The 27656-nt window shown below is 54.0% G+C and overlaps 11 protein-coding genes across 11 annotated transcripts; 5 read left to right on the top strand and 6 right to left on the bottom strand.

Moving 5' to 3' along the window:
- Positions 1–322: 322 nt before the first annotated feature.
- On the bottom strand, positions 323–1573 carry GLRG_02065 (uncharacterized protein; the record flags this gene model as incomplete). The annotated part of the gene is made up of 1 exon (XM_008092723.1): positions 323–1573. The coding sequence occupies one exon, from the start codon at positions 1571–1573 to the stop codon at positions 323–325; it is 1251 nt and encodes a 416-aa protein (XP_008090914.1).
- A 1335-nt stretch (positions 1574–2908) lies between these two features.
- Positions 2909–3280, bottom strand: GLRG_02066 (uncharacterized protein; the record flags this gene model as incomplete). Its single annotated transcript, XM_008092724.1, has 1 exon — positions 2909–3280. The coding sequence occupies one exon, from the start codon at positions 3278–3280 to the stop codon at positions 2909–2911; it is 372 nt and encodes a 123-aa protein (XP_008090915.1).
- Positions 3281–3800: 520 nt separating this feature from the next.
- Positions 3801–4265, top strand: GLRG_02067 (uncharacterized protein; the record flags this gene model as incomplete). The annotated part of the gene is made up of 1 exon (XM_008092725.1): positions 3801–4265. The coding sequence occupies one exon, from the start codon at positions 3801–3803 to the stop codon at positions 4263–4265; it is 465 nt and encodes a 154-aa protein (XP_008090916.1).
- A 1206-nt stretch (positions 4266–5471) lies between these two features.
- Positions 5472–7212, top strand: GLRG_02068 (major facilitator superfamily transporter; the record flags this gene model as incomplete). The annotated part of the gene is made up of 4 exons (XM_008092726.1): positions 5472–5584; positions 5650–5777; positions 5840–6870; positions 6952–7212. 4 exons carry the CDS (start codon positions 5472–5474, stop codon positions 7210–7212), a joined length of 1533 nt encoding a protein of 510 aa, XP_008090917.1.
- Positions 7213–7480: 268 nt separating this feature from the next.
- GLRG_02069 (serine carboxypeptidase) lies at positions 7481–9508 on the bottom strand (the record flags this gene model as incomplete). The annotated part of the gene is made up of 3 exons (XM_008092727.1): positions 7481–8758; positions 9061–9239; positions 9325–9508. The coding sequence occupies 3 exons, from the start codon at positions 9506–9508 to the stop codon at positions 7481–7483; spliced, it is 1641 nt and encodes a 546-aa protein (XP_008090918.1).
- Positions 9509–12441: 2933 nt separating this feature from the next.
- Positions 12442–13079, top strand: GLRG_02070 (uncharacterized protein; the record flags this gene model as incomplete). The annotated part of the gene is made up of 3 exons (XM_008092728.1): positions 12442–12792; positions 12847–12984; positions 13062–13079. The coding sequence occupies 3 exons, from the start codon at positions 12442–12444 to the stop codon at positions 13077–13079; spliced, it is 507 nt and encodes a 168-aa protein (XP_008090919.1).
- Positions 13080–14408: 1329 nt separating this feature from the next.
- GLRG_02071 (uncharacterized protein) lies at positions 14409–15414 on the bottom strand (the record flags this gene model as incomplete). The annotated part of the gene is made up of 4 exons (XM_008092729.1): positions 14409–14571; positions 14633–14750; positions 14803–15175; positions 15235–15414. The coding sequence occupies 4 exons, from the start codon at positions 15412–15414 to the stop codon at positions 14409–14411; spliced, it is 834 nt and encodes a 277-aa protein (XP_008090920.1).
- Positions 15415–18151: 2737 nt separating this feature from the next.
- GLRG_02072 (uncharacterized protein) lies at positions 18152–19147 on the top strand (the record flags this gene model as incomplete). Its single annotated transcript, XM_008092730.1, has 1 exon — positions 18152–19147. The coding sequence occupies one exon, from the start codon at positions 18152–18154 to the stop codon at positions 19145–19147; it is 996 nt and encodes a 331-aa protein (XP_008090921.1).
- A 63-nt stretch (positions 19148–19210) lies between these two features.
- Positions 19211–21351, bottom strand: GLRG_02073 (alkaline phosphatase; the record flags this gene model as incomplete). The annotated part of the gene is made up of 4 exons (XM_008092731.1): positions 19211–20380; positions 20433–20511; positions 20562–20650; positions 20710–21351. The coding sequence occupies 4 exons, from the start codon at positions 21349–21351 to the stop codon at positions 19211–19213; spliced, it is 1980 nt and encodes a 659-aa protein (XP_008090922.1).
- A 1868-nt stretch (positions 21352–23219) lies between these two features.
- On the bottom strand, positions 23220–24894 carry GLRG_02074 (AAA family ATPase; the record flags this gene model as incomplete). The annotated part of the gene is made up of 3 exons (XM_008092732.1): positions 23220–24476; positions 24528–24741; positions 24803–24894. 3 exons carry the CDS (start codon positions 24892–24894, stop codon positions 23220–23222), a joined length of 1563 nt encoding a protein of 520 aa, XP_008090923.1.
- Positions 24895–25735: 841 nt separating this feature from the next.
- On the top strand, positions 25736–27232 carry GLRG_02075 (uncharacterized protein; the record flags this gene model as incomplete). Its single annotated transcript, XM_008092733.1, has 2 exons — positions 25736–26447; positions 26505–27232. The coding sequence occupies 2 exons, from the start codon at positions 25736–25738 to the stop codon at positions 27230–27232; spliced, it is 1440 nt and encodes a 479-aa protein (XP_008090924.1).
- Between the last annotated feature and the right edge of the window lie 424 nt (positions 27233–27656).

Here is a 27656-nt window from a genome sequence, read left to right on the forward strand (position 1 = left end):
TGGCCAGATATTCCTCTATATTAACACCCATGGGGTGAAACGTGTGGTCCATTTGGGACGGAGATGAATTAACCAAGTGACAAACGCCTTTTTCCCCCCCCTTCCAAAGTGGCATCGTGTGGCCCAGCGAGATATCATCATCCATGGTCCCCCGATAAAAAAAAAAAAAAAAGCGGTATCATTTGAGCCAACCATGCCAGGTAGAAAAAAAAAGGACAAAAAAAAGCCATAGCCCCTGCCCCGCCCCGCTGCTTACCCGAACCCAAAAAGACCCGTTTTACCCGTGGACCCTGCCGTAGCGAACAGATCGCCAACAGTCCCCTCACCGTCCCATGGGTGCGTAATCTCGGGGGTTGTAGGTGTAGGGCTGGTAGGCTTGGTAGGATTTCGGCCTCAGGACCTTGTGCGCCGAAGTGGCTTCGTCCATCTTGCTGATGACGTCGCCGCCGCCGCCGCCGCGGTGCTCCTCCTGCGTCTCGGGGTGGGTGGGCAGCTCGGACGAGAAGCCTTTGTGGTCGAGGGCGGGGCTCGCGAAGCCGCTGCTCGCCTCGGACGACGCCATGCTCGTCGGGCGCGAGCTCTGCTGCGAGGAGGGGCTCCGCTGGTCCTGGGACCAGCGCCACGAGTTGGGGTCCGGCGACTGCTGGGAGGACGGCCGCGACAGGGAGTCGTGGTCGGCGCCCAGACCGGGTGAAGGCTGCGGCGGGGGCTTCGGGTGGTAGAAGTTGCCCGGCAGCTCGGCGACGAAAGACGTCTGCGGGGCGTCCTGCTGCGATTGCAGGTCCGCCGAATGGCTGTAGTGGTGGCCGAAGCGGCCCGGGGGTGGCGGGTTCGCGTTGTAGGACGATACGGGTCTCGGAATGTGGTAGGGCGCGGGGGGCGAGTGAGAGTCGTGTCTCGGACTGGCGGCGTCGGGGCTCAGGCTGGCGGAGGCGGGCGAGCGCAGGCCGGACAGCCCCGTGGTGGTGCGGTCGGCGGGGTTGATGGTGCGCAGCTTGCCGTTCTCGATCATGGCCTGCAGCACGCCGGCGTCGAGCAGCTCGGCCTTTTTGATGATGCGCGAGACCATCTCCTTGCTGGCGGCCTTTAGCTGGGCCTTGACGAAGCTGACCATGGTCACGTTGCAGCGGATCTCAATGTCCTCGCGCAGGTAGAGGCCGTCGGCGGGGATGCCTAGACCGCCGGTGCCGATCTCGGGGGGTTGGGGCGGTTCGACGCCGGGTTGGTTGCCGTCGATGCGATACTTGATGCGGATGTCGATGTTCATGGGGGCGTAGGTGTGCGTCTGCAGGCCCCAGGGCATGTCGTGGAAGCAGCCGTTGAAGCTGATCTTGCCGGAGCCCATCTTGCCGATGCCGGGGACGTACTGGATGCGCTGGCTGATCTCGTACCATGTCGAGTAGTACTCGTCTGAAGCGGCATCGCGGGGCGCCTTGATGGGCTTGTGGTCGAGGACGAGGGGGTTGAGGGTGATGACCTCGGAGTGGGAGTGGAGAATATCGACGGCGAGCTGGCGGGGGATGAAGCCCGGGATGGGCGTGACGGTCGTGTAGACCTCCTTCTTGCGGAGCATCTCGTCGGGGAAGGCCAAGGGCCACTGGGTGGTATGTGTCGTTTAGATTCGGATTGTTATCTGCGTAGGATTACGTCGGCTCCAAGTCGCGATGTGGAAGGTGATGGTGGGCCAGGTATGCGAAGCGTCAATGGGTCGGTGTTTGGTGGTTGAGAAATTCGCATGACATATGCGAGAGGGGGATGAGGAAGGGGAAGGAACGAAAGAGATGAAAAACAAATCAAAAAAGAAAAGACAATGACGAGGCCTGCTGACCGGGAGTGCCGAAAATGAAGGATGCCCGAAGAGATAGCCGTTCTCCTTGGGTCATGGGCCAAGCTAAGTAAGGTATGGCGGTGACGGGGTCACAGCCATCCCGGGCTAGGACCCTTCCGACTCGCTGCACTACATAGTACCCAGCCCAGCCCAGCCCAGCCAAGCCCGGGAGTGTCCAAGTGGGAGAACAGTCGAGGGTCGAGGGTCGGGGGGAAAGGATAAAAAAAGATAAAAAGAGGAAAAAAGCTTGGGAAACACACGCCAACACCCCACGAACGAACCAAGGAGCGGAGCGGAGCAGAGCAGAGGCGCACAGGTCAGGATACAGCTTTGGTGCGCGCATTGGGGGGGAGTGGGGGGGGGGGATCATTCTCGGGGCGTTGCGAGCGTCTCACGTCATCTGGGCGGCGAGCACGAACCGGGTACAGATGATCCGCCACCGGTTACACGCCACACCGAGAAGCGCATGCACGAATGGGGGGATTAACACGTTGACGAAGGTCCATCTCGATTCCACTTCTGCCTAGATATTTAAACTCTCCATACTTGGTATCATTTTTCGGAGCGCAAGACGAAGCCGAAGCCGAAGCCGCTGTCATTCTTCTGTCAGGAATACGGATACAAGCCGGTTTATTCTTCGAATTGGCCTTTTACATTACTGCATGGCTCGCTCAGTGACCGCAGGCCGCTAGAGGCTGCTAAGCGAGGCCGCCTGGTCACTAAAGCTGCGCCAACGAGGCGGGGCAGCCAATCATATCACTCGGCTGTCATCCGGTCCGCGTGGGTCCCGCCCCTGTTCAATATGCCTTAGCTAATCAAGATTTTAACCAACTCCACACTGATTCGTGCGCCTTCTCCATGGACCACGGCCCACACCTCTTTCCCCAACTCGTCCCCTTCCCTTCCCTTCCCTTCCCTTCCATCCCTCTCTTCCCCGTCTACTCAACCACCTGTCTTCCTTGGAGCTGAAGGGTAGATACCACTTCCAAGCACACCCAACAAGTCGAAACAGGGTTTCCGAGACACACCCAAGAGGGGCCAAGAGGTGACAGTGGCACCGCACCCCGAGTTGCCATGCTATCACCCTTGGCCTCCCCCGGCTGTTCGTTCCCGATTCTTCAGCTCCCCCCGCCCCTGGGGATTTCCTTGCGGCATGTCCATCACGCCCGCCTCCTGATCGCCCAAGATCTTCTGCTCCTCCAGGAGTCTTGCACGTCCCAGCTCGGGGTCTGAGACGACGGCCCCGTCCGGACACGACGTGGCAGCAGCCACCTCGGGCTGAGCAGCTAACCAAGCACCAGGTCTAACCACCGCTGCAGTGCGATAGGTTCGCCGTTTGGGTCTGACATGTTGGCTCTGTTCGACGAGCTTGCCAACCTTCTTTATCCTTCTTCGTCGCCTGGCCTGCCAGCCTCCCCTGTCCCCGCGCCACGAGTCCAAGGCCACCACCATGGGGTCTGTTGTCAACATGATTGACGTCCCCCGAGACGTGCTGGCGATACCACCTGTCATGGTCGTCGACGCTTGCTCAGCCGTTTGACATCAAGCACCCCTTACATATATGCTGCGCTTCAAAGAGTTGCGCGCATGCCGCTGTGCACCACCTGTTCTCCACTACTGTCCGTCACATGGAGGATCGTGATGGCGGATAGTCTGCGGTGTGGATGGGAATCCCGACTTTGAGAGGCGCCAATAAGCTTCCGGTCCTTCTGGACGGTAATTGTTAGCGGCTTCGCGTATTTGCTGACCAACAAAGTCCGGCAAATTTGGTAAGCCTATCCAATCTAGGCCATCGCTGGTCCTCGTCGCTGCCAAAGTCACACCGCGACGCAGCCCTATGCCAGGCCAGGGCCCTGCGGTGATCTGTTGACTAATCAGCTCGGTTCGGCGTCTCCTTACTGCCCATCGTCGCTCCTCCATGTCTAGATGCCCTCGCAATAATGTCATCTCTCGCCGGCGCTCGCCGCCGACTATGCGGTTCTTGAGCGTGTCGGGCTTTGGAAATCGGCGCAGCGCCAAGCCTGTTCCTGACGCTCAGTCTCACCCGCATGGTTGGCTCACTGGCATGTCTCAAAGCCTCATTCCTCGACCATGCGGCAGCGCCTGCCATGTTTCAACGACGCATCGGTCCCACGTGGATGAGCAACCGAAGCCCACACAGCTTGCTGTCACTCTACGAGAGTTATCTGTGCCATGCCTCAGCAACCCCCGGCAACGTGAGGGACCACGACACGAATCCAAAAACTATGCCGACATGATGCCTTCGCGCCCTGCCGACTGCCGAACATTGGACGATGTTGACATTGACGTTACTGTTACGCTGTCGGAGAGCCGAGCCTTGAAGACATTGGATCCGACTGCCGCCAACCTCGTCTCTGAACTTTTGCCCGGCCGTTTCATTCCGCTGTCTACTGCAGAAAGAGTCGTCAGATTCTAGCCTTGGTAATGCATTTTGCCGGCGGCTCCATGACCCGTCCCAACTGCGCGCGGCCTGTCTGTCAAACCCTCCGGCTCCAAACTCTGAATGCATGCATCCAACTCTTGATAACCGCGGCCGAACCTCTCTTGCACATGGTTGGCCGGGTGGCCGGCCAGTGGGCCTCTTCTTGACATTAATGACCAAGCATCCATCTGTTCCGACTAAGAACAATCTCGGCTTCTCGGAAGGCTCATTCCTATCTCAGGATGCACCAATTGCTAGTGCAGCGTAGCTGTCGACGTTGCCAGTTCGCACAAACAACATGGTTCTCACTTGCCGATTCCACTTGCCGAAGTTGAACAGCTCTAGGTTGCTTGGCGGCAACGAGGACCCCCCCAGAATTACTTACAACTGAGACGACCCAATTGGTCCTCTAGGCCAGCCGAGCTGGGGGTAAATGGCCTGGGCACGTGGGGCATACGACAAACCAAGTGGGTGTTTTCCCCGGGATTGCGGGGGCGGCAGAGGGCGGCAGAGGGCGGCACTGGGCGGCACTGGGCGGGAAATCTGGGGGAGGCCAGCCTTGACTAGACGGAGGGGGCCTAAGATGGAACGCCTTCTCACCAAGGACATGAGTCGATTTCATGAGCCATCGTCTGAATCCCTCCATGCTGGAACCTCATCTCACGGTGATTCCAAAGGAGTTGTGTTATCGTCAAGGACGACCTCCCGCCCTCAACCGACGCCCAAGGCCTCTCTGCACGGTGTCGTCTTTGATACAACTCAGTCCACATTTTGAGGAGAAGAAGCCCCGATCTTCTCGGGTTACAATGCATTCACTACAACCTCATCGGTAGCCGATCCTTACCCCGTAGGACGGGGAATCCAATCTGTAAGGATGCATACCCTGACAGGGTGCGGCTACGCCAAAGCTTCAGCATGGTCCCCAATAGATTGCCCATTTGAACGCTGCATAACAGGGATCATGATTGCAACCCTGCAAGCGGGCATTTTCATTAAATACCTGAATGATATCGCCGTTGGATGAATGAAACCTCTGTGTCACCTCCTTCTCTGAGTCTCTGGGCCGGCTTCGACGACTTGCTCGTGGCATACAAAGACGGACGCCAACCTTGCCTCCTCTCGACAACTCCCGTCGAGGTCACTACGACATCTTGTCTCTTTGCATTCAAGACTCGCCTATCCATAACCTGGAGGCCGATCATGTCTTCTACCGAGAAAGGCGTGCCCCTGGACTCCCAGGTCGAGTCCATCAGTGCTGCTCCCAGTCATGGAATCCAAAACGCAGCCGGAAAGGGCCAGGTCGCGACGGACAAGTAAGTCCTCTTTGTGGCATGGATTCACTCTCGCTGGACTTGCCATACTAACGTGCCGTCGCCAGGTATGGTCATCCCCTTGTCGAGTTCGACCCGGTAGCGGTCCGTAAGCTTCGCTGGAAGCTCGATCTGCACACCATCCCCACCGTCGCGTTGCTGTATCTCTTCTGCTTCATCGACCGAGCCAACATCGGTAAGCCAAGCTCCTTGCCGCTGTCATTCATAGACCCTCCTCTAACACACGCGCCCACCCAGGAAACGCCAGAATCGCCGGCCTCGACAAGGACCTCGGCCTCAAGGGCTACGACTACAACATTGTCCTCTCCGTCTTCTACATCTCCTACATTATCTTTGAGATCCCCGCCACCGTCGCCTGCAAGTGGATGGGCCCGGGTTGGTTCCTGCCAATCACCTCGCTCCTCTTCGGCATCGTATCCATCGCCACGGCCTTTGCCCACAACCGCGCTGCCATCTGCGGCATTCGCTTTCTGCTCGGCATATTCGAGGCCGGCATGCTTCCCGGCATTGCCTACTACCTCTCCCGGTGGTATCAGCGTGCCGAGTTGACATTCCGCCTGTCGCTGTATATGGTCATGGCGCCCCTGGCCGGCGCCTTTGGCGGCCTGCTGGCCTCCGCCATCCTCACCCTTGACCACTTCGGCGGCCTCCACCAATGGCGCATGATCTTCGCCATCGAGGGCATCGTCACCATTATCCTCTCCCTCATCTCCTTCTTCACCCTCACTGACCGCCCCGAGACAGCGCGGTGGCTGACCCAGGAGGAGAAGGACCTCTGCATCGCCCGTGTCAAGTCGGAGCGCGTGGGCGCCACCGAGGTCATTGACAAGATCGACACGGCCAAGCTGAAGCGCGGCATGTTCAACCCCGTCACCTTCCAGATCGCCGTCATCTTTTTGTTCAACAACATCACCGTCCAGGGCCTCGCCTTCTTCCTCCCCACCATCGTCTCCAGCATCTACCCGACCTACTCGACCGTCCAGAAGCAGCTGCACAGCGTGCCCCCCTACGCCGTCGGCGCCTTCTTCACCCTCGCATTCCCCGGCCTGAGCTGGTACCTCGACCGGCGCCAGGTGCTCATCGCCCTGAGCGCTCCCATGGTCATGTGCGGCTACATCATGTTCCTCGCCTCCAAGGTGGCCCAGGTCCGCTACGGCGCGACCTTCCTGATCGCCAGCTCCGCAATGGTCTTGGGCCCCATGTCCAACGCCCACATCAGCGCCAACGTCGTCAGCGACACGGCGCGCAGCAGCGCCATCGGCATGAACGTAAGTTCCTTCTTTGATTCCTCCCGCTCCTGGACGGGATCCCCCAAAGTGATGCGCGACAGCTGACGTCCCCCTGTTCAGGTCATGTTCGGCAACATCGGCGGCCTCATCTCAACGTGGAGCTTCATCAGCACGGACGCGCCCGACTACCCCATCGGCAACGGCCTCAACCTCGCGGCCTCGAGCATGATCCTCATCATGGCCACAGCCGCCTGGCTGTGGATGAAGTGGGACAACAAACGCCGCGACGAGCGGAGCATCGAAGAGGAACTGGCAGGCATGCCGGAGGAGCAGATCCGGGACCTGGACTGGAAGCACCCCGCTTTCCGCTGGAGAACTTGAGAGGGAGGGATATAGAAAGGGATGGAGGGCCTACTTGCAAGAGAAGCGTTTGCGCCCATTGCGATGTGCGATTGAAGCCGTCGCTAAGAAGGGAACAAGGTGGCTGCCCTAGATTTTCTACTCTTCAGAGTTTAGCAAGTGTAGTCAGAACAATTGGATGATGAGACACTGCAAAATTTGCTAAACAATCCGCTCTGTATTAACCTCTATATACCCAGTTTCGACCCGGTGCAACCATGGCGACGGAACTATGCGGTTCTCAGCGTTGCTACAGTTCCTCGCTAAGCGCCACCCTCTCCTTCGCATCCATCGTCAACGGCGGGTCGGACCCAAAGTCGCCCACCTTGCCGAGCAGAACCTCCAGGGCCCGGAAAGAGAAGGAGGGCGCGAGCCGTCCGAGGAAGTGGCCGGCGGTCGGCGTCTCAAAGTACGTGAGGCCGAGCTCGCCGCCGCCGGCGGGCGCGCCCCAGCCGGCGTCGCCGTCGCAGTGGTACGGGACACGCAGGGTCGCCTCGGGCCTGGGCCGAAAGCCGAGCGCGCCGCCCCAGGTCATGTTCTGGATGGCCATCAGCGTGCCCGCGGACTGCACGATCAGGTCGCGGAGGCCGTGGCCGACGATGACGTTGCCGGTCCTCTCGACGACGCCGGGGATCACGGGCAGGCTGCCGGGTCCCGGGGTCTGGGAGCCGTCAACGTCGCCCACGAAGACGGGCTGCCTGCTGCAGAACCGCCATGCCCTGCCGGGCGGGGCGTGGATGGCCTCCTTGACGTCGGGCCGGTCAAAGTACACGGGCTCCGAGGCTGGGTAGTAGCCCGTGACCTCGCTGAAGCCGAGGGGGTCGAAGGGTAGCGGACAGGTGCGGAGGACGTTGAAGACGCTGAAGCACGGGTTCGCGGCGCGCTCGGCCTCGATGACGACCGCCAGGGCGTCGCACTCCGGGACGTAGTCGCCGTAGCGGAACGACCCGGGGATCCTGACGGGCTGGACGCCGGACGCGGGGAAGACCAGGTACCTGCCGACGTAGTCCCTGTACCCGCACCGGTTCTCGATCTCCCGGACGGCCTCGCGGGCCGTCTCGTTCAGGCTGAACGCCGGGCCCCAGTAGTCGAGCACCCTGGACACGGCAAAGTCCTGGCCGAGCCCGTACTGGGACAGCAGGGGGTCCAGGACCATCATGCCCCCAACGTCGAAGTAGTCGCCGTCTGAGTTCCTCCCACTGGCGGCGGCGGCGTCCAGCATGGCGCTGGAGGTGTAGGGCGTGAACAGCCCGCTGTAGGACGAGCCGGCGACGTACACCTCGTAGCCATGCAGGTCGAACGCGTCGACAAAGTTCCGCCAGAAGCCGAGGAACTGGCGCGCCACGTCGTGTTGGTCGGTCGCTGGGACGGGGCCGCGGGAGTAGCCCGTGCCTACGGGCTGGTCGACCCAGACGACGTTGGCGGGGCGGTGCCAGCTCCAGGGGTTGCGGACGGGCGCGCGCGTGCCATGCTTCCACGAGATGGGGCCGTTCTCCTGCAGGAGCTCGCCGATGGAGGAGCAGCCTGGCTGTCTCGTGGGTGCGTCTTTTGGTCAGCCTTTCTATCACAGGAAGCTCGTGTATGTGTGGCGGTTGTCGTCAGCCACACCACGTGCCATGTCACATGAACGAGCTCGAGGGCCCCCTTTATATGGGCCCTCCACCCGGGAGATTCATCTTCCCACAATACAAGCCTTTCTTCACTCACTCGTATCCCCCTACCTGCTGTGTGCTCTAGCTCGTGAGACTTTCTTTTTTATATCCACGCCGAGGGAGAGAAAGAGAGAGAGAGAGAGACGGAGGGAGAAAGGCTTTTGTTCCGGGTTCTCACGCCGCCCGTCAGCCAGATGACGATCTCCTTGTCGTCGGAGGGTTTCTCTTTGGGGAAGAACCAGAAGTACAGCTCCTGCATCTCGTCGTCGCTGGCGGCGGCGTCGATGGGGAGCAGCCCGGCGTAGGACTCGCCGGCGTCAAGCCCACGTTCGGGATGCCCGTGCCATTGACCGCGAACTCTTTTTTTTTTTTGGCAAAATTTAGGTTTCGCTTCGAACGGCCCTGCAAGATTAAATGGTGGGTGGGAGGAGCAGCGACTCACTTGACGTCTTGTCAGTCAGGAAAACATGCTTCGTTTGTGGCCGTCGAGCCGCGGAGGAGGCTGATGCTCCCACGATGCTGTCATGCTCGGAGCCATGGCCCCAACGCAGTCCTCGCCGGTCCTCAGAGTTGAAGACTGCCGAGACCGCCGCAGCCCACGCCGCCAGTGGCGAAAGTTTCTTCATGGCGCAAATCAAGCCACTGCGCTGTGAAACCACGATGGGGAGGGGAGCAATGCTTGAATGGAGGGCAGACACCGAGATGTTTATTTCCAAGCCCCCGCCCCCGGGAGCTCCGGGACTGAGGAAGGGGGAGGATTACCGTGACAATTTCGTCAGCTCGCTTGGTACGCGATTCCACGCCGGACGCGTTGCCCCTAGTCCGCCAAGCCGTTCTGCAATTCGAGAGGACATTTCGCTGACAGCAATGAAGACGCCGGTATACGGACGTCAGTGGAGCCGTAGACGCGTTGGGATAGATAACCCTTGTCGTTCCCGTACGTTGGTCAACTTGGCGACTTGTTGGTCGAAGCGAAGGAACGCGTATGTTGGTCAGAGAGGGCCGAACGGCTTGGCAACAATGATTGACGACGTGCTCAGTTTCGTGATGCCAGCGTTCAAAACCGACCGCCGTGCTTGCAAATGCTCACATGCGAGAAGCCGCTTATCCCACCGGGATCGCCTCGCTGTATTTGCTGTATTCGTAGGGTTGCCTTTTCTTTCAGACAAAAGCGTCTACTTGTCTCGGCATTGACACCCTTATCTGACCGCATCACTCGAGCCGGATCAGCGAAACCTTCTCGCTGGGCGAGGACACGAGGGGGAGGACGACACCCTCGCGAGGGACCGCGGCGCATCCGAGTGGCAGGTTGATAACTTTGTAGGCATAACCTCAGAACGTTTTCTGCCCGTTCTATTTTCTTTTCATTTTATTAAGCATGTGGTATTTTCTTTCCATCCCGTCTTTCCGTCCTCCTCCCATGCACACACAAACTATGCGTTGACGGCCAACATGAAAGATCGAAAACTTGCGTCAACGGAAAGGGTATTTAACGCTTGGAAGAGTAATGTGCGGCATGTGGAAACTCGGAAGCTTCCAAGGCTTTAGCATTCGGACATGAACTTGCGGGATTGACGACGCGGCATTTAACAACATGAATTCGTCATGATTTCTCTCATGATAATCGCAAAGGCTTTCAGACAAGGGGCCTCAGAACTGATGTGGAGGGCCTTGCCTTATAATCAGGAGCTTGCTCCTGTACCTGGCTCTTGTTCTGTTGCCTGTGAGTCAATATGGCTGATCTGTTTCTGCGCGAAGGTGTCCCCTGTCCATCATATCAGATAGGCGGATGCAACCGAAGGCAAGTGGGCTTCAGTCATGCCGTGAAGTGCAGGGTGAAGCCCGTCCACCTTAGCAAAACACCACTTATCACAAGATGTCCGCATCGATACAAGGAATAAAAGACGGCATCTCCCTGGATGGCAGGACTGTCAGAATGGCGCTGTTTTGCAGTGACCAAGTACCCTAGTGCAACGTTTCTCCAGTGGGAAAAGGAAAAGGATTTCAGAAACAGCAACTGCACGCATCGATGTGCATGCGCGGTCAAGAGGCTAGCAGCAGAATGGTTTCCCAGAGACATTATTCGGAGGGTCAGCTAGCCGGAGTAACGCGATAATACAACGGGCCAGTACGAAAGTTTGTCGATAACTGAAGAATCATTCGACAGCCCTACTGTGCAAACCTTACCAAATTGCCAGCTCAGGCAATATCATCCCCAGGCAATAGCACCGGAATCAAAGGCTGATGGCATGAAAACCAACCAACCTTTGGCTTTTGAGAACAGGTATTCAAACTGCCATCCGTTCCTTTCGGGTGAGACGGGTCCATGTAAACTGTCCATTTGAGAAGCATGCATGGGCCGATTCTGACCAGAGGGAAGACGGCGTAACTCCTACCAGTTCATCACTTACACACCAAGTAACAAAAGTAAATAGGTTGACGGAAGATGATTCGCAGTATTTGATGGTATTTGTTTCGCGGTTTTAGCCGGTTTCTCGTGGAAACATTGCAACCGACCTATAAATAGTGTCGTGTAGGCGCTACATTGACTGTCGCGCCGTTTATACCCAGTGCCGACTGGGCGCATGACTAAACAAGGAAGTTTGGCCATTCGGCGGCAGATCCAACCGTTAAGAACTTTCGGGAGCATGTCTATATGGAGCACCGGTAGAACATATCAGGCGGGAGAAACGTCTTCCAGGCGAATCAGACGAGGCATGGGTCTTCGTAGCAACCATATGGCTCACTCATCGGCAAGAGTGGACCTTATGGTGGTTGGAAATCCCGAGCACGGCCGATAGAGAAGGGAGGGTGACTGGGGAGAGGATACCTCTTTGAATACTAAGTTCCAAGTCCGAGACGCGAGGTTGTGATGTCCGTCCTGGCACAAATAGGAGCGGGTGAGCGTTTTCAGGCAAACCACGGCTCATCAACATGTTCGGACACGTGCCCCACGGACTTGCGGTCAAATAAGAAGCTGGGAGGATTGAAATCGAAAGGACGAATGTGTCCCGACGGATGGCTCCAGCATCTGATTCGTGGGCTGCGTAACCACTTTGATACCCTGCACCTCAATGCATCTGTCTGTGCGGCTAGACGATCAGGGAAATCCAGGCCTCGTCCCAACGTTGTCAAGGTTCGAAACAGGCAGCGAATCGACCCGGCGACCGCCACAAAACACTCTGGAAAGTCTATCATTCTGACCTTTCCGTCTCCACGATCGTATCACGCTTGCAACCTCTGCTTCCAAAGTCAGGCCTCATCTCATGATTTGCCCCCTTTTGGGTCGCATCATGGCATACGTGCGCGCGCCCCCTTGCCGTTTGAACTTATAAGAACAGACGCTTACCCGTTTGTTCTTTTCTCCCCCTTCTTCTTGGTTCCGTACTGAATCTGGATTCGGACAACAGGGGCGACTTTGCCAACAACAGCAGCAACAGTCTTTACTCGCCAAGGACGGGCTCAACTTACCGTTATATTAACTTGCGTACAACCTTTCGTTTTTGTTTTAGTAATCATAGCCTTTGCCCCCCCCATCCCCCCCTTACAGAACGCCAATATGAAGACCTACGCTGTTGTTCTCTCCCTCGCGGCCTTGACGGTCGCCCAGACGACGGGAGGAGGTGCCACTCCCGTCCCTCCCCCGATCCCGGCGGCCAATGATACCCCCGCCTGCGCCGAGGCCAAGATCCTTGCTGGTGGCATCGCCCTCAACATCCTAGTCCAGCAGCAGGAGGTGAACAGTCTCAATGCTGTCATTCAGGCGCTTCAGGGGAACCCGGTCAACCAGCAGCAGTTTCAGACCGCCAAGTCGAACCTCTTGTCCTTCGTCAGCGACGGAATCCAGATCCGCCAGTCGAACCAGCTCATTGCCCCTACCGGAAATGCCGCGACGGCAGGGCTCGCAGTGGTACGTCGAGCCTTTCTGATCGTTTTCATCTACAGCTCTCTAACCAAGATATAGGTCGCCAATGCTCAGCTCGGCGAGCTCGAGAAGGCTTCCGGGCTCACCGGAAACCCTCAAACAGATAATGCCGTCACTCAGTCTCTCATGAGTGACTTCAACGGCGGCATCAAGAAGAATATAGAGAACCAACAAAATGTAAGCACAATTCACTTTCACTAATCTCCTGACACGGAGGGGCGGATGAAAGACAAGACTAACACATGCTTTGATAGGCTATCCAGGGTTGCTAAATGAAATGAAGAATACAAGATGCATAATTCTCAAGCTAATGGAAGCGACGGCACGCGAGATGAAGGGTTAAGCAACGGCGTTCAACGGCGTTCAACAGCTATGCGTTCCATTTCTTCCTGGACATCGAAGTGCGGGGCTGAGTGGTAGAGTTTCTTTGGACGAAGTTGATCCGAGGCCGGATCTCGGTCGGGACAGAGGGCATACACAGATTGCTCGAAAGCGCAGTCGTTAGACTGTTGCTTAGTTTATACTGTTCAGCTGGAAGCACCTTGTGATATGAAAAATACCAAATCGATTGCGCTCCCACAGCTCGCCAAAGCCAAAGCTTGGCGAACTTGATTTTTCAGTGACTATTTCTACCGTGGGTGACGTGATAACACATCTCGAAACAATGTTTCATACTTTAAAGCACAGTCATGCAAGGGACTAACGTGGCATTCAGATACCCTGTAAGCTATCCGCGAGATGGATCTTTTGCCTCAATATCATCAATATGTCCTCGAGCAATGTGCTGCCACCTGGCTTTCATATCTCCCAAATTCATTCTGCTGCAATGAGAAAGATTGTATTCGGAAAGATTGTCGGTTACTCCCGACACCCCTATAATTCGATCAAGTAAACACGGTTTGTGTGCAAATAATGCGAGGCGGTTAAATCCGAACGGCTGAGTGATAATACGTTTCTCATTACTATCTTCGACCCCATCCTTTGCGAAAAGGGAACGATGTGGTGAAATTGTATGGCTTGATTATACGACGAAATTATATATGGCTATATTATATGGAGATATTATATGATATTATATGGCGAAAATATATGGCAAGGTAGCCAAGTTTTACTAAACCTAACATTGGCTACCGTACACTACCATTACAGAGTCTGTTCGAATTATTTTCCCCGACTGCACTTGACTGAGTTCGCGGTTGCTGGAAGTGATCGTCTGCGTGTATGAATTCTGGCTCGGAGAGAGTATATCCTCCTGGCTCTCGTTCTCAGCGATGGTGAAGCCAAGATAATCCCTGAGTTTCGGTTTCGGTTTACGTTGTCCAAGCTCATAGGTATGGCAGCCTGGAGACGGGCAAGGCTTGTTCAAAGACGACGGCGAATCTTCCCCGGACCTGGCTGTGCGCCCGGTCCCCCCTTTGGTTGAAGCGAAAGGGTTGCGCCGCAGAATGATTTCGAGGAGCGGATGTAGCACAGGAATCGAACTTGCAATGATAATGGTGCTGCCCTCTACTCTGTATATCCCTCCAGGTCAGACATGTTCGATCGACGCAGGATATTGAGCCTTTCGGGGGGTGGGGCTAGCTTTCTCGAGGGCTTGTTACTTACACAGTCCAAACTACCAAATCAGGGGTTTCGTCTGTTGCATCGCCGGTATTAGTACCCATGCTAAGCAGAAGGGATAGGTTCGAGAAACACTTGCAGGAATAGTCCGCACTTGCCAGTAATGGCAACCGAGTTGTCTTATATATGGCCACAACGCCCGAACTGCAAAAGAATTAGCCAATGAGGCATGGCCTTCGTAAGAAATAGGAGAGAAGGATAGTACACTGTCCCAATTCCCAGCGCGCAAGACAAGGCGAGTTTCTTTTTGAGGCGCATTTGGAGTTTGAATAGTACAATGGCCGGGTATACAGCAAGGTAGACGTCTACAAACGCTGAGAAGGCTGCGTATCAAGTCAGTCTCTAGATTATATCTGGCACCACTGCGCGACTTACTACCGGCGTAGATGGAATAGTTGATGAGAACACTGGGATTGAAGCAGGTGCCTGCTACTGAAAAGTCCCACAACGAGCGTGCTGGCGTACAACGTCCGATCAGAAGCCCAACAGTGGCCACCAGTGTCAGCTGGCACCATATTCCCATCCACCAGAGAAACCACTTGTGGAAGACGCCCGGGTTAAGCAACCGCGTCAGAAAGCTGATGACTGCCAGCTTGGGCAGGCTGAATGACATGATGCCCGGACATTGCGCGGCTGTTGTCCAGAGCATGTTGTTCTGCTGTTGTTCCAGGGTGAGCACGTCCAAGTGCCTGCCGGTACCAGAGAGAACAGCCAGAGTCGAAAGCGATGTTGATACATAGCCGCAAATCTGGAGGGATGTGATTAGTCTGAGGCGCCGGGAAATCAGAGACTAGCCACGCAACTCACCAATCCGAGTATGATGAAGTAGTCGTCGCTGTAGAGCCTGCCGACGAACCGCAACCTCACATATACTCTAGACAGAACGAACATGCTACTGAGAGCAGTGAAGATCCAGCAGACTGAAATGATGGCAGGGCCTCTGTCCTGGGCCTTCCAGGCCTCGGAGCCTTTGGGTGGGTTGGGCATGTTGAGTTGGCGGGTAGATGCACCCTCGGCTATGCGTGTGCAACACAAATCGAAGAATCGGCGCGAACCATAGATTCTGCTGCCGAGGATTCGAAGATGAGCCGTGTTGTCTTTTTGTCTTTATTGTTCGAACGCCTTTGTCCACCGCACCGCGCAAATAACGGTCTAGGGCAGATATCGTTGATGCCCCTGCACGCCACGCATCTCCATCGTACACTAGAAAGCAAACATGGAAGTTTTGCGTGCGCCGGTGACCTGAAAACTTCCAGGATTGCGCGCATCAGACGCCGATGCTGGCTCCTCTATTTATCAGCTTGATTTCCAGGATGGTGCCCAGCTCTTAATCTTGAACGGTGGCTCAGGGGTCGGGGCAGGTGATAACCAATCCCGTCCCAGGTTACATGTGTCATCTCCCTTGTTCATCCTTTCCCTTTTCGGGTGCTCTGTGCCGCTTGTAAACTTCAATATCACCTGCTCCAAACATGACCGATCTAGCAGAATGCAGGACACTAGTACGCAATGCCTGTCATGCAAGCATATAGCCAGGGGCAGCCAAAAGATCGTCAGGTTTGGCCAGACCATGCATCGTGCGTTTACACACCACTGGAACTTTTTAGGGATATATTTGTCCGCTAAACTCAGGATATTCTGGTTTTATCCCGAGTCACTAGCAACGTTCTGCATTCGAAGATTTCGCAGTAGCAGAGGCAGGCTCACCTGTCGGCCCCTTACTGTAACAAATATTGCCTTCCATCGACTTGAATATACCCTATATAGCTCATTAGTCATTGGGCTTTAGTGAGATCGATCAGGGCCATGTGGGTAGTCAGGGGGGCGTGACATGGGTGGTCGTTGTGCTGCCGTTGTTGGTCTACCGATGCATTGGCAAACAGTAGCAATTGCTCATTACAATATGGATCAAAAGTCAACTTGGAACGTCGTGAAGAAGTTCAAGTAAATACTCGTTCGTCAGCTGCGTGCAGTGTTCACATACCTATATCCCACCCATGCCAAGGGAACTTGCCATGGTCCATCGGATCTACCACCACATCCAGTAACTTTCATGGTTAAATCTGACGAGACTAGAGGGTTCAAAACAGTAGGATGATGTCGTTCTGATGTAGTCCAAGAGACAGAGTGTAAAGGATCGATTTCTTGATTGGATGATTACACGTTTCAATGTTTGTGTTTGCTCACAAACCTCTGTTCTGGAGCTTTCCCCAAGACTTACATCACTGATAACGAGATGTGTAGTCAAGGCTGACCCTGGCAAGGTCCATGATGCCCAAGATCCTAAAAAGTACAGCTGGAAAACACAGTAAAACATTTTGCCTTGCTGAACACAGCGAGGGACATCGCTGCGCCGCGAAAAGGTTTGCTGCTCCCTACGCTCGCCTGAAAAATGCATGCCCAAGAACGCCACACAAAAAATCAAAGACACTCTTTTGCTTCCGAGCAAACATTCCATTCCCCTTTGGATTGTCACCGCAATCGACATCATCAAAACCAAGGACGTGGACGGCGCATTGAGCCAATTAGAGAAAAGACGGTGTCTAGGGTACTTCGATTGCCACCAAGCATGCATGCCAACTATCATGACGGCCCTGATTTGTATCGTGGTGCATTCAGTTGTAAAGATCGCCATGAGATTTTGGTCAAGATCATGGCCGTGATCCAGGCCTGCAACTAGTGGTAAATGATAGATGATATCGACTCTGCCAGGGATCCTAGCAGCCAACATTGGGTGGGTTAGGGTGATCCACGTGCCATGAGACTTCCCCGGATTAGGTGGCTAAATGCTTCCTATAAATTTGTCTTTATTATAGATAGAGTGTGTGCCATAACGTCGCTGCACTTAGCTATGATAGGAAAAGCCCAGAAGGAAACACTGGATTTTCACAACAGGTTTAGCTAACTATCTAAGATGGTGAAATCCTAATAGGACGTGCATTCTATCCCTAAAGTTACATGATTTTGCCTAACAAGAGAACATCCCTAGACATACGACACAGACCGGAACCATGGTTTATGACCTAAAACTTACTTCATTATCCTGTGCTTACGTTGCATTTGCCCCCGGGCTGATGTCCTCCAAGTCGTGATGGAGTTGGTTGGAACAGAGGCGGGACTGAACTGTTTTTGTATGCCAAGAAGACCGCTAGATCGGAATTAGCACAGCGCCGAACCCCAAACAGACAGGATTTTTACCCCACATCGCTGAGAAACCAACCATCCGTTTGCCTCAGTTCATTATCTCTGCGTCACTCAAAGATGCCGTACACGAGAAGCCGAACCGGTTGTCTCACATGTCGGTGAGTCATCTGGCGACCTTGGTTATGAACTTGTACCAGTTACTGATAGTCATCGTAGAGATGAAGGTTATAAATGCGACGAGGGCAAACCTTACTGCGGCCGCTGCGTCCGTCAAGGTAAGACGTGCAAGGGCTACGGGTTGAGAGTGAGGTGGAAGACGGCCAATTCTTCAACAGATGGAGGAAGGATTATGAAGAAGAAAAGTTCGAGATCTAGAAAGGAACCAGATCCACGGGATACGTCGTCACCATCACTTGAAACGGTGACCATGACACTGATCTCGACGACGACAATGACGACGACGGCCCTGGACCTTGGGAAGAACAATCTCATCAGAAACCCATCCTACCTATCATTGGATCTCTCGCCAATGAACCGGTTTCTAATTCATCATTGGAACGACTCGTTAGCGAGTGTGATATCGATGTCGTCTGGGACGCAGAACCCCTTCCTCACACACCTCACGCCCATGATGATCCGCTCCAACGCCCTCCTATTTTCAATCTCATCAATGGCGGCAGGGCACTTGGCAGTCCTCCGCGACGACGAAAGCCTGCATATACTGTCCTCGCGACACATGCTCATGGCCGTGTCTTCATTGCGAGAGTCAATTGAGACCGAGGACCCGCAACTGTCGCTGGCGACGATCTTGATGCTTCAGATCTCCGACCGGCTGTTCAACACTCATAGCCAAATTGACCACCTTGCGGGGGCAAAGGCCGTAATCATTCACTCTGGCGGACTCAAGGGTTGGACCAGCTCCAGCGCGCAATTCCTTCTCAGCCTCTGCTTCTTTCATGATGTCATGTCTTCCGTCTCGCGGACGTCGAGACCTCTTCTGAGCATGACGAACGTGGCACCACTCGAAGGGATGCAAAGCCTTGCAAAGCTCACGTCTCTCGTCTCGATCGTGAGTACCATCAGCAAGATGCAAGGACAGAGCGGTGATGCACACCAGAGAAGAGGGCTCGCGATCAGGGAGAGCTTGGAGAGATTCTCCATCGTCGCCGACGGGGACCCCGCCATCGAGAATACCATCCAAGCCTACAGGCATGCGGCCCTGGTCTATCTCTGTCGAGTATGGAGCGATGGCACGTCACTGCCAAAGCCGTTTCACGCGGGGCGATGCCTCCACTATCTGTTACAGGTCCCCGTCACGTCATCCTGCGTATCAGCACATGCGTGGCCTTTATGGACGGCTGGCTGCGAGTCGATCGATCCCGGCCAGCGAGGACTGGTCCTCGAGAGACTCAAGGCGATGTACGAAAACCGTCACTTACCGTCACTGACACGGGCTCAAGAAGATATGGAAGAAGTCTGGAAGGCCAAGGATGCGCAAAGGTTGCAATTTGGAACTGAAAACATAGATTGCTGTAAAGTGATTCTGGATAAACGCCACAGGGAAGCCGATCTAGTTTGACGCTAGCAAGAGTAGCATTCTGCTCAGCTCCTCATCGCATTGTATCTACACCTGCGAAAACAATCACTTTTTCCGAGTAGTCGCAGAGGATTGACCTAGTCCCAAACACGAAGCGATCTTGAAAAAGACATCCGTGTTGTCGTACACACCCGCAAACGTCTCCTGGCATGGACCCATGGCGAACACCGGCACGTCCGTCAGCGAATGCACGCCGGACGAGGAAGAGGTCGGGATCGTTCCGGGGACGTAGAACCCGTCCTTTCCGTCCTCAGGGTTCGCGACGTAGCCGTCCTCGTCGTTGTCCACAACCACCCGACGAGGGGACTCATGCAGGCGGTAGTTCTCACGGCGGTCGGGGCTGGCGCCGAAACCTGGCGCTATGGCGTAGCGGGGGCTCCAGTTGAGCGGGAAGTTCGGGCCGGTACCATACTCGATGCCGTCGGGACGCGAGACAGTGTACTGCGAGAGGCCGGAGCGCTCGTAGATGCCGATGGCGTCGCGTTTCTTGCGATCCGTATCTTGTGCGGCGAGGTACTCGGTGTCGGCGACGCCGAAGACGTCGAAGCCGTGGCCGTGGTCCGCCGTCACGATGATGAGCGTGTCCTTGAGTTCGCCGGCGTTCTTAAGCTTGTCAATGGTCGCGCGGATCGTGTCGTCAAACTCAAGCAGGTCCCCGAGGGCCCGGTCGTAGTCCAGAGCATGCATCTGCTTGTCTATCGAAGCCCCCTCGGACATGAGGAAGAAGCCGGTGTCGTTGCTGCGCTCGAGAAGGATGTCGACGGCCTTGAGAGTCATCTCTTTCAGACCCGGTAAGTCAAGGGGCGCGGAACCGTCGCCGGAGGGATGGGTCTCGAGCCTGGCAATGTTCTCCGTGAGGATGTTACGGTCGAGCCAAACGGGCAGATGGGAAGTGGAGAAAACGCCGAGGGCCGGAGTGTCGGTTGGAGCGTCGCGAAGGGACGTGGCGTTCCAGCTCACGGAGTAGCCCTGCTTACGGAACTCTTCGTAGTAATCCTTACCCTGGTAGGAGGACGGTCCCGGGAGAAACGTCGAAGCGCCTCCACCAAAGTAGACGTCAGGTCCAGGATGGCTACTCCAGGAGTAGTTTGTCATTCCATTGAGAGCTTGGTCGATAAGTGAACCAGCGTTGGATCTGGATCTACTGTGGCCAGTTAATGCAGCGGGCGTGGCATCGTCAAGAGCAGCTGTAGTGACCGCTCCCCAAGCAGATCCCTTTAAAAATGTCAGTAACAGAGAATCATGATCATTCGAGGTGTGAGCTCACCCAGACACGGACTACCATTTCCACGATCGTCTCGACTTTAGGATCGTCGAATTCATCAGCCGACGAATCGGAATAGACACTGGTGGTCAATTAGCATTGGACTTCCCACTCAAAAGATTCCTGACATACCCCATGGAGTCCGAGGTGCCCTTGTGTCCGGAATACAGCGCCGAGGCCGAGTTCGCACTGTCGGTGATGAATGTGTCAACAGAATGGGTCTTTCGTCACGTCAGCTTCCTTGACCACATCAACAAGAAACACAGGCCAATTGGCCTACCATTTGGTGTCCCAAGATGGGAAACTGGTCCATCTGCATCCGCGACTGGTACTTTCCATTGACGCTCTTGTGACCCAGTAGACGTGCCGCTGTGATCATGTTGGTTGTCATCCCGTCGCCGATGAACAGGATCACATTCTTCGCCTTCTTCTCTTCGGCGAGTGGTCGCACGAACCACTCCGCCAGCGTCTTCTTTGTGCCGTTGTAGTAACTCAGCTCTACAGTATAGTTGCCCGGTTCGTATAGCGCCAGGTTGCGATACGCCTTGGACGCGACATTGACAACCGACTGGGTTCCCGCGTCCTGAGCGAATAGGTCCTCGTACCACGAGAACTTCCACGTCTCCAGCTCCGGCTCCTCCTTGATCCCGAAGAAATCTGTGACGGGCTGGCTGTCCGGTCGGCTATTGCTCGTGATGGCGAGGGAGAAGTTCGGGTCTGGAACGCCGCCGTTGAATGCCTCGGTGCCGTTGACTGGCGCATGGATTTCGACGCGGATGTCAAAGTTCTGGCCTGGCAGGAAGTGAGCCTGGTCCGGTGGGAAGACGCAGCCGAGGTCTGGACAGGCGCCGAGCCTCTGGAATGTTTGGCCAAGGGCTATAGGCGTGGATGCCAAGAGGATCAACACGAGAGTAGACATCATAGGATGCGAAAGGGGGGTGATTCCACGTGAGTAAGGGGACCAAGATTGGATGAATCTGGGTCAACGTTGTGGCCGATGATCTCATATGTCAGAGAGGCATTGTACCATGGCGGTATATATAATGGAAGATGTCACGGGGCAGTCGGCTTCATTATTCAATCATACGGTCATTTCACATTTCAACTAACTCGACTTGGAAGGACGAAATACATGCCGCGCACGCATCTTCCACATTTACGGGGGCTTGGAGTTGAGCCCCTCAAGCGAGGACCAACTTTCTGCGATCAAGAGCCAACGTATCACGGTGATGGGATCGGCGTCGTTCTAGTAGCCAGTGAAATGTCTGTTTTGGGGCGGGGGATGACAGCCATGCGTGGGCAGGAGTTCTCTTGGCTTGCAGCTTCGTTGCTGCGTACCCCGCTCACCAGCGGAATTTCCCCTCACAAGACGACAATAAGCACACGAGCAATTGCTTATTTTGGGAGAGTTCGTCTTAGAATTGGCTTCCTGGCTCTCGGCTTAGTGTAGACGCCGTGAACCGGGCTGGGCGCTGGGACGCGCGGGTGAGTTGATTCCTCGCTGGCAGTTTGCGGCGCCATGAAGGAATCATGACAATGGTGTAGCTTAAAGTGGATTTCTAGTGTTGCTTGTGAGTATGTCGGTGCGGCTAAGGTGTACTGCTCTGACGTAACGAGAGATTATATGGCCTGCTGGTCACCAATCTGCATTCTTTTACAAGGAAACTCTGGAACCTCTCACTATCTATATCTCCGGGTCCGGAATCTAGCTCAAAAGATGTCTGAATGTTTGATCTTGTGAAGCCTCGCTGCCAGGCTGCTAATGCTGTACGATATCAAAAGACAAGAAGCATGAGGGGTTGAGGCAACTCTTCAAGCTCATGGAAAATTCCTTCAATTGCCAAGAAAGGGCATCTCCATGGCATTGCCGCCAAGCTCTGATCATGGTCAACGGCAGAGACGCCAAGGCGAGCGCCATTTGCCAAGACCGTGATAACCCTTCTCCCACAAGTCACACAAATTGCGCAGGGAGATATTAGGTAGGTCGGCGTTGGCAAAGCAGATTGTACCAAGCTGCCGGGATACGCAGAGCGTTAGTAGCGATACCGATGACTGCAGATCTTGTTGACACAGTTTGAGTCTCGCAGAGAATATCATAGCTGCTACGTAGGAGACAAAGCTTCTGTGATAAATGTGGGGAACATGATTAAAGTCATAGAGATGGAAAAGATGCAGAAGACTGATATCCCGGAAAATCTCAAGAATTGGCCAAGTATTAGGATGTCAAAGCAGCACAAAATGTCGACCCAAGCAGTCCCTCTCATCGTAACGCTCAATCCTCGTCGTCTGACTCGACGTCGCCAACAAGTGACTGCAACATTTCCTTGATTACCTCGGCGGTTAAAGTCTCCTTATTTGCCCTCACGATCGATGCGGCCGAAGACACGGCATTTTTGATCTAACAGCACATGAGATTAACTTGGAAAGCTGGCTTATCAGGAGGGGGGTGCCCACCTCGCGACCATTCATCGGTCTTTCAGCCAAGCTGCTCAGATCAGCATCGCTGAACAGTAGATTGTCAACGAGCGATGTGACGTTGCCCAACATTTCCTGCCAGATCCTAAGCCGGTATTCTTCACTCAACGCAGGGTAGTGGAACCTAAAATGAATGCGGCCTGTGTTCAAAAGATGTCAGCATTGAACAGATAACCCATCGTTCCTTGATAATCAACGAGCTTTGGGAGTCATCTTCCTAAGGTAGACGTCAACTGACTCTTGAAAGCCTTATCAATATCTTTCCTTCGGTTCGTTGTCAGGATGACAATGCCTTGAAAGTACCTGAAATATCTGTTAGTAATGAGAGTAGCGCCATCGGCTCTTGATAACATACTCAAGTCTGCGTAAGAACACACTGACGAGAGCATTTCTCTCAAGTTGAGCCTCCCCTCTCTTGAAAAGAAAGACGTCGGCCTCATCAATCAAGAGCACACAACCCCACCGCCGTGCGATGTCAAGCACCATTCCCAACTGCTTATCTACTTTATCGACTGACGTCCCAAGCTCACCTGCTGAGATGACATATAGCGGTCTCCGCGACAGTTCCGCAACTACCTCGGCCGTCAAGGTCTTCCCCACGCCAGGCGGCCCTGAAAGAAGACCTACAAGCCCTTTACCTTTGCCAATCACGATGTCGTCAAAGGCCGTCTCGTTGGTCCTATGGCTTTGAACGAGCAGTCGAATCATTGTCTTCTTCTGCTCGTTCATGATCAACTTGTCGAACGCCTTCATATTCCAAACAACCTGTTGCGTTCTGGACACCGCGAACCCACCCCAACTCTTGGGTGTAAACCCAAAACCCTGGACTCGATGGTTGCTAAGCATGACTTCCTCGTCTGTGAGGCTCTTGCCACTGATTTGCCAATCCGCAAAAATCCATGGCATGCTTATCATTCTTTCGTTGGGTCTTTGATTGTAGAATGTCGCTGGGTCCGCCATGATTCGGCCGGTTGAAGCAAACTGGATTTCCATGGCCTTTCCGTCAAGATTGGTCTCTTGTCTGACAGCAAGGCCACTGTACTCGAGGCAAACAGGCTGACTAACAATGTCGACATACTTTCGTCCCCGTTCTATGAGCTTCTCTTGAAGTTTCTGTTTTTCGGGATGATAATTCAGTGGGAAGGAGTCAAGGCCGGTGATTTTCTTCGTCCCCGTGAAGTGGGGAATCTTGAAAATCGGAAATCCCCAGCCAAATGAATCACCATCGTGGTGAAGCATCTTGCCCTCAATCCGATACCATTTCTCACCCGTAGGTTCTTCTACGTAATCTCCGCTGAAAAACATATAAGCCTGCGATTCTTTCATGGTATTAGATTCGGTATAAACGACTGCTCGAGGTGTGAAAAGCGCCCAGAGTAGATCGTAAGTTATGTCACCGAACTCCAAAAGCGACTGCATGTTCGATCTCGTCTTTGCAAAGTCGGCATCCAAGAACTCTAAGGCAGCTGTGAGATCCTTGACGAAATCATCAGCGCGATCAGGCTTGTCTATCTCTTCGGATAAACGCTCCTGCAGACCTGGCCAAGCGTGGTAGAGCTGTCTAGGGGAAAGCTGTAGGAAGTCAGGGACCAGTATGCATAACATGAAAAAGGGATTGCTTACCTCAGGGGGGCTCTTGGCAAGCTCTAAATCCCCCAGACCTTCAAGAAGCCCTCTTAGAAGCTCCGCTAGCCTGGGGCTCTTGATATCGACGCGTTCATCCGCAACCAGCCCCCTGGAACTGATAATGCGCCTTACCACAATTGAGTATTTGCTGAACTTTGACTCTTCAGTTCTAACCTTGGCAGTCTTGACGTAGCGCCATTGGCGGTCTTTCCTGCGGTAATAACAGATGTAAACATTGACGCCCCCGTTCACACGGATTGAGCTCCTCTTACCGACTGAAGAATTGATCAACGCGAAGAAGCTTTTTGCCCTGGGAACTGGAATCGCCCCCAGGAAGTTCCTCCGTCTTCTCGTTGTCCCCCATGTCTGTACCGTGATGAGTCCGTAGGGAAATGGCCTGGAATCAAAGAAAAGATGGCTGAAGAGAAAGGGGAGTCAATCGGTCGCTGAGGTCAAAGCTAGAGACACCAGGAAAAGGCTACAAACATCGGAGCCTGAGGCGTGAATCTCATTATGCAAGTGGGCTTCTAGATGAATTGCTCCCTATCTTTAGGCAGAAACTCAGGGCTCAGCGGGTAATTGCCTCGTCGAGCAGTGTCAGGCATTGCTCATTGACCATAGAGGATGTCGTATATTGCCGCATCTGCTAGCACGACAAGCGATGGATAGCGCCGCAAAATACGGTGTCATTGGATAGCTGAAACTGCAAGCGCCTATCGGCATAGTCTAACTGGCTCACCGGACAAGGGGTGACATGCCAATTCCACACGTGTAATATTGATTATGCGCGCCAAGCAAACCAGAATGTTGATGTCCAACCACAAGGCGGATGAACCACACCATTGGTGTTATGATGGCGGTCAGCCGTTGCAACGCAAGGCAGGCTGTGAGGTCGAGCCAGGGCCGATGGTTAGATCAGGCTGCAGGCACCGGCTCCAAAACAGGGAAAAGAATCCTTCCAGTATGAACGATTCGTTACTGCGCACTAGCAATGGTAAATGGACATTCCAGTACATGAGCAGCGGTATGCCGCAGCCCCTTAGGGCTTCCTATGCTTCGTTTCGTAACCCAACATTATATGACTATTGACGGCACTTCCTCCTGAGTTACGCGTGATTTGAGTGTTTTTGTTCTCAATTCTGCCCCCCACCGAGTAACGCCTACATGCGCCGATAAAAGCCCTTGTTGGGCGACGTTGGCAGAAGATGACACGGCTATGGCAAACGGACTCAGCTTTTTCGGAAGCTTTATATGAGTTAATTCCCGAGCACACAAAGAAGAAGACCCCCCAGTTTATTCAAAAGATTCTTGAAGGAGAAGTGACCAATCCCGACGATGTTAACGTGAAATTGAAGGAGTGGCAGAAGCTTGATTCCCAGCGGGCGCAGAAGCTGAAGCCCATCTTTCATGCAATCAACGACTACGATGGCATCATCGGAATCCTGTGTAGCGCGGACCCTTACCCATCGGCGCTGATCTGGGGCGGCCTCAAGGCGGTTGTCGAGTGCTTCCGACGATACTACCAAGTCTTTGACCAGCTCGAAGGGCAACTCAAGTCTCTTACGCACCACTTGAAGCTTCTAAAGCAGTACGAGCAATTGTTCTCTGAGTCCGAACACATGAGAGATCTCCTGGTTGCGTCCTACAAAGGCATCATTCGTTTCTGGATCAGGGTCGAGGATCATTGCATGACTCCCGGGTTCGTGCGAGCGCTCAAGACGGTGACCTCAATCAGTGTCACCAAAATCAATGAGATCATCGCGGATATCACGGACACAAGCAAAATCATTGAACGCCTCGTTCCAGTAATCCAGGAGCAACGACGTAGAAAGGAGAGAAATGAAACAGTGGTGGAGAGGCAAGATGTGCAAGACAAATTGGACGAACTGCTTCGGAGAGCATCGACCAAAGATAACGGTAAGATGGGTTTTATTCCTGAACTTGTCCAAAGTAAATACTGACAAAGCGATGTAGTCGAAAGATGGAGCAGGGTTTGTGAGTGGATTATGGGCAGAGACGGATGCAAAGTGAGCGACGGCATCGATCGCCCTTACGACCAGCATGTGCAGACTCGAATACCCAAGACTGGGACTTGGTTGTTAGAGGATGCTCAATTCCGCCGCTGGGTGGAGGCTGGGTCCGAGGCCAACATCCTTTGGCTTCGTGGGGGTGCCGGGGTGGGCAAGTCCACGATATGCAGCCAGATCGTCGACAGGCTCGAGAGCCTACGCCCGGAAGCTACGGTAGCCTTTCATTTTTTCAGCTTCAACGAGGAGCTGTCGCCAACGCATGTATACCGAAACATAGCGCGCCGGCTTTTCTTTTCCGTCTACGACAACGAGGGGGACGAAATTTCGGAGGAGGTTCTTGAGCTTCTGCGACTGGACCCCACGTCCCTCCGAGCGCTGCAGAGAATGGTCGCTGTCTTGGTCGCAGAATCCAAAAGCTGCTTCATTCTTCTGGATGGCCTGGATGAAGAGCTCGAGAACTCCAAAAAAGAACGATGGCAAAACGCAAGTGCAGTCTTGTCCTTTTTCATCAACCTCGCGTCCGAGCCAGATTCGGGGCTGAAACTCTGGTGCAGCTCTCAGGATCACAGAGCCATCCGCCAATTAAGTCAAAGCACCCACTTATGGCCCCCCCCTGCATTTGGCCTACCCCAAAAATGCCTCCTAGCCACTGACTTTCTAGATAACCTCTAAATTTAAACTATTACAACATTTTTAATTTTTTATTAAATCACTTTATTTTTTTAGAATACCTTCTTTAATACCTTATAGTCTAATATACTAAAGATAAGGTTAAGGGGGTAATTACTAACATTATAAGTAGTGTATCTTATTAGGTTACCTCTAAGTAATAGGGTGTACTATAATTAACACTTTAGTATTATATAAATAGTTACTAATAGTAATTAGTTACCTTTAAAGACCTTTAGTAACTATTAGCTACCTAGGAGGCTAGCCTAGCTACTTAGGTAACTACCTAGGCTAACCTTAGTGTAAAGGTATGGGTGGTGTGCCACGCCTGTCAATAGACCATTCTGGCATTGCCAAAAGATCAATCAGTTCAGGCACTAAGTGCCTGAAATGCACCACACATGGCCTTATAAAGGGTAACCAGGCT

This window comes from Colletotrichum graminicola (assembly GCF_000149035.1).
Source record: "Colletotrichum graminicola M1.001 genomic scaffold supercont1.6, whole genome shotgun sequence".
Taxonomy (NCBI): domain Eukaryota; kingdom Fungi; phylum Ascomycota; class Sordariomycetes; order Glomerellales; family Glomerellaceae; genus Colletotrichum; species Colletotrichum graminicola.